Raw genomic sequence first — 4549 nt, 5'->3', positions numbered from 1 at the left:
GGGGGGGGAGAGCGTGAGAGAAAGAGAGAATTGAAACAAACCTTCAATGGTTTTTCTTGGATAAGTCATCATGGAAGCAATTTAATCCTCATGCACATTGTCAAGGGCAATCTCGGCTGATGAGGCTCAACTATCCACCACAAGGTCCAGTCCTTGTTATAATGTGGTAGCTTGCATGCCTGAATAACCCTGAGAGCTATGCCAGTGATGCGCAAGCTTCAGGTAGGGCTTTCAGTGCTGGACAAATCAAAGGATAGAGGCCAAGCTAATACTGAACATCTCTTCCCAAAGGTAAAAATGGATTCGCATTGGGCCAACATTCCTACCCAGATAAAAAGCAAAGTTACAAAAGCATTGGTGACAATTCAAAACCACAAAGACCTGGTAGGGGAAGGCGGCTATCTCTCAGGGGAAAACATGACACATCAGGCCCTGACTTGGAACCCAGAAGGGAGGCGGAAGAGAGAATACCCTGAAAATAGCGAGATGTGGGACACCGAGGCTGAATTAAAAAAAAAAAAAGCAGGGATCCAACTGGAGAAAAACAGAAAAAAACACCCCAGAGTCGAGAACAGTGGAGCAAAGCCGTTGATAGCCAGTGCTCCATAGGGAGTGATAGGGGCTCAACTACCATAAGAGTGTAGCCACATGTTGTTGGCAACTCAGAATTAAACCTGATAAGTTGAAGATGACCAGGAACTGAATATGGAATTTTAATTGCAAGTGAACTGCTAACAAAGATGTATTACTGACTTGGGTTCATTATTGTCACCATGAAAGTAGCAGATGTCCACAGTGTTTGCAATAACCAATAGCCCATTCAAGTATTGAAATAAGGTAGAGTGAGCTTCATCATTCGTTATTTAATGTCCACTTTTCCATGCTTGCATGGATTGGATGGAATTAGTTGAGGCAGGTTATCTGTGGCCAGATGTTCTTGCTGTCGTCAACTCTAACCTGTTCCCCATGGCCAGACAAGTTTTCCACGGAAGATTGGAAACAGACAACATCATTTGTATGATGGTGATACTCATTTACAAACATCATGTGATGTTTAGACAAGGTCACACAAATACACACATTAAATTACACACACACACACTCACACAACACGCAACAGGCTTCTTTCAGTTTCTGTCTGCCAAATTGATAAGGTTTTGATCAGTTAGGGGCTAGAGTAGAAGACACTCGCCCAAAGAGCTGTGCAGTGGGACTGAACCTAAGATCACATGGTTAGGAAACTACCTTGTTAACCACACACCCACATTTGCACAATGACAAAGTTTTTAAAAAAATATTCAATTTTTGTTTTATCTTGGGAGGGCTATTATTCCAATTATAAACACACACACACACACACACATACACAGGTTCTATTTCACTTCTTTTCTTATCATCAGCCAATTGGTTAGCTTTTAACTGACTAACCAATTGTTTGATTAATCATTCAGTTAATCAATCAATCAATCAATCAATCCATTTGTCAAAGTCCTTTTGCTGCCATTCATGACCTCATCAATGACATACCCATTCTATTCCAAGTCGGCATCAAATCACTAGCATAATGACTCACCAAGGTACAACAAAATTTGTTTCAGTGCACAAGTTTACATCAAGAATTTTGCAAACCAAATACAAAAACAACATTCAATTATTTTGATGAAATAAGAGCCATATGTTTTGAATTACAGGCAACAGTAAGTGAAGGTAAATACAAAAATACACAATTCCACTAACTCATAATATTTCTCACAAATTCTCTCCATCACCTCATACATTTCGGCCAATCAATGGTCATGTCTAGCTAGTAAGAAAGTTGTCTCCCACCCCTAGCACCCAACAGAAAAATCATTAAGATTTTTTTGTTTTTTATCCTCCTCCTTTACATCCATTTTTCCATGCTGGCATGGGTCGGACAGTTTGACCAGGGCTGGCAAGCTGGAGGGCTGCTCAAGTCCTAGTCTGATTTGGCCTGGTTTCTAAAGCTGGATGCCCTTCCTTATGCCAATCACTTTACAGTGTGTGCTGGGTGCTTTTAACATGGCACTGGCATGAGTGCATTTTATGTGAAACTGGCACACAACTCTTGCAGGCCAATCCTTTTCACCAAGAAGAATGGCCTTAATATTTCTGCTGTGGAGGACAGGTCTTCTTGAGTATAGTAAGGTAATCAAAATCAAATAACAATGAACAAGAAGCCTTTACCATTTAGCATTCAGATTACCGTCAAATCTAACGCTAATTTATACACAATTTTGAATTAATCATGCTTTATCTTGTAGATTCAAGATTTCAATGATGCGACTATTGAATTTTAAAATGACATTGTAGGGTAGCTGTGAAAGGCCAGATCTGGCCAGTTTCAATGTAAAACAGGTAGGATATTTGGGTTAGAAATGCCAGTTTAAATGTGGCATATCCAACCCAAAGACATCCAACAGTATGTCTTTATGATACCAGTTTAAGTGACTCTACATGGACACTTGATCTTCTAGAAATAGCAGCCGAATTCCTCAAATCTCATCTGACTGTCCTAATTTCTTCCCACCACAAAAAAAAAAAATGGAAGGACACATTACATAATGTAGTTTTAAGCATAGTGTCTTTATTTATTTTTTTACCTTTTACTTGTTTCAGTCATTGGACTGCAACCATACTGGGGAACTACCTTGAAGGGTTTTAGTTGAACAAATTGAACCCAGCACTTTTTCTTTTTAAGTCTGGTACTTATTCTATTGGTCACTTTTGCCAAACTTATGGAGATGTAAACAAACCAACACTTCTTATCAAGTAGTGGCGGTGACACAAACACAGGCACAAAGACAAACAAATACACACACACACACACACACACACACACAGAAGTTAGGCCTCCACATAGTTTCAATCTAACAAATTAACTCACGAGAGCATTTGTCAGCCACCAAGGGTTACAGTAGAAGACACTTGCCCAAGGTGCTGCGTAGAGGGAATGAACCTGGAGCTGCACGGTTGCAAGATGAGCTAAAGACAAAAACAAAAAAAAGGCAAGAAAGAAAAGAATGGTCACAACATGAATACTTTTTATCAGGCCTTCTCAATTATGATCTGAGGCTAAATAACTGAAACAACAACAACACACAACAAATACATATTTGTATGCCAAATTAATTTAAGCCCTCACCACTCCCACAAAAATACAGAAAACAGTTACTACCTCCATGTGGGTGTTCTCTAATTGGTTGGAATACATCAAACGTCAATGTTGCTCCATCTTCCATCTTTAGTTCCCGTCTTTCTTTCCAGTTGTCCACATCTTTGTTTCGCCCACGCACACCACAAACCAGCGTCTGTAAATGGCCATTCTTACCCCATAGTAACAGTGGGATGTAACTGGAAAAGTGAAATAAAACAATATATAAATAAATAGATTAAAAAAGATTGGGCAGAGTAGCTTCAGCTAGTATATACACACACACACACACATCACGTTGGATGTGGTGCTGATGAAAGAGCAATAACTCTTGAAATATGCATATACACCCATTACCTATTGTTTCCTATCTTTGATCACATTATTTACACAGATGTGTTTACATACAAATTGTCATAACTTGCAGTGCTGGCTCTGAATTCTAAAGAAAATCTAAAGAGATACACTTAAAAGTGAGAATATTGCACTGCTAACACAAGACACAATATTGACTTGTAAACCTTTAATATACTTGGTAGTATATTATGGGTGTAAATGAGCATCACCATCATACAAGCAAAGTTGTTTGTTTCTAGATGATGCTTTTAGAGGGGCAGTGTTTTTGGCGCTGCTTTATAAGCCTGCATAAACGTAGGGGCACAGGAAATTGGGGGTGGGAAACTTGAGACCTGCCTCAGAAGACTAAACACACTAGCTAAAGCCAATCCCATTATCTCATTGAACGACTGGAGTTGAACTCTAGGTCAGACTTGACCCAATAAACCTATGACCAATGATATTCCAGCTATGGCTATGCTAACTTATTTTAGGGGTATAGGGGTATCTAGGACTATAATATCCAATGTGACTTTTCCTTATTTAACATAGTTGGTTGTGTTTTATTGGATATTTGGTAGTTATTTCTGAGAGGTTGAGCAACCAAGTAGCAGTGCTCTCGTTGTGAGTGGAGTGGAGTAGAGTGAATGAAAGTGGCATGGAGTGTGGGCAGTGTGGAGTACAAATGGGGTGGAGATGAGTGTGAGCAGCATGGAGATAAGAGTGTGGCATGGAGCAAGAGTGGCATAGAGCATAAGTGGAGCTTGAGTGGAGTTTGAGCAAAGTGTGTGTGTGTGTGATGTTTTACTGCTTGTGGGGGTTCATGTTTTTCCATATGCACACGTATGCTCACCTACACAGCCTTACCTCATTACCACCCACCACCGCCACGACCAACAAAGAAAAGTAAAGTTAAAGAAAGTGCTATCACAAAGGAATGAGGCAACCCAAATATTGCAGGGGGGGGGGCATGTAAGCCTAAAAAGTACAGCAACAAAAGTGAGGAAGATAGAGTAGGAAGTGTATGAAATATTTGTTGAT

The 4549-nt window shown here is 39.8% G+C and overlaps 1 protein-coding gene across 1 annotated transcript in view; it reads right to left on the bottom strand.

Moving 5' to 3' along the window:
• LOC106881896 (monoacylglycerol lipase ABHD2) overlaps positions 1-4549 on the bottom strand; it is a 76449-nt gene that overhangs the window by 25232 nt on the left and 46668 nt on the right. Inside the window, exon 2 of the mRNA XM_052973021.1 lies at positions 3197-3372. Within this exon, the coding sequence (XP_052828981.1) occupies positions 3197-3372 (176 nt within the window). The remainder of the gene's footprint in view (positions 1-3196; positions 3373-4549) is intronic.

The sequence above is a fragment of the Octopus bimaculoides genome, chromosome 14 (genome assembly GCF_001194135.2).
Source record: "Octopus bimaculoides isolate UCB-OBI-ISO-001 chromosome 14, ASM119413v2, whole genome shotgun sequence".
Taxonomy (NCBI): domain Eukaryota; kingdom Metazoa; phylum Mollusca; class Cephalopoda; order Octopoda; family Octopodidae; genus Octopus; species Octopus bimaculoides.
This window is presented reverse-complemented; position numbering and strand designations above follow the sequence as displayed.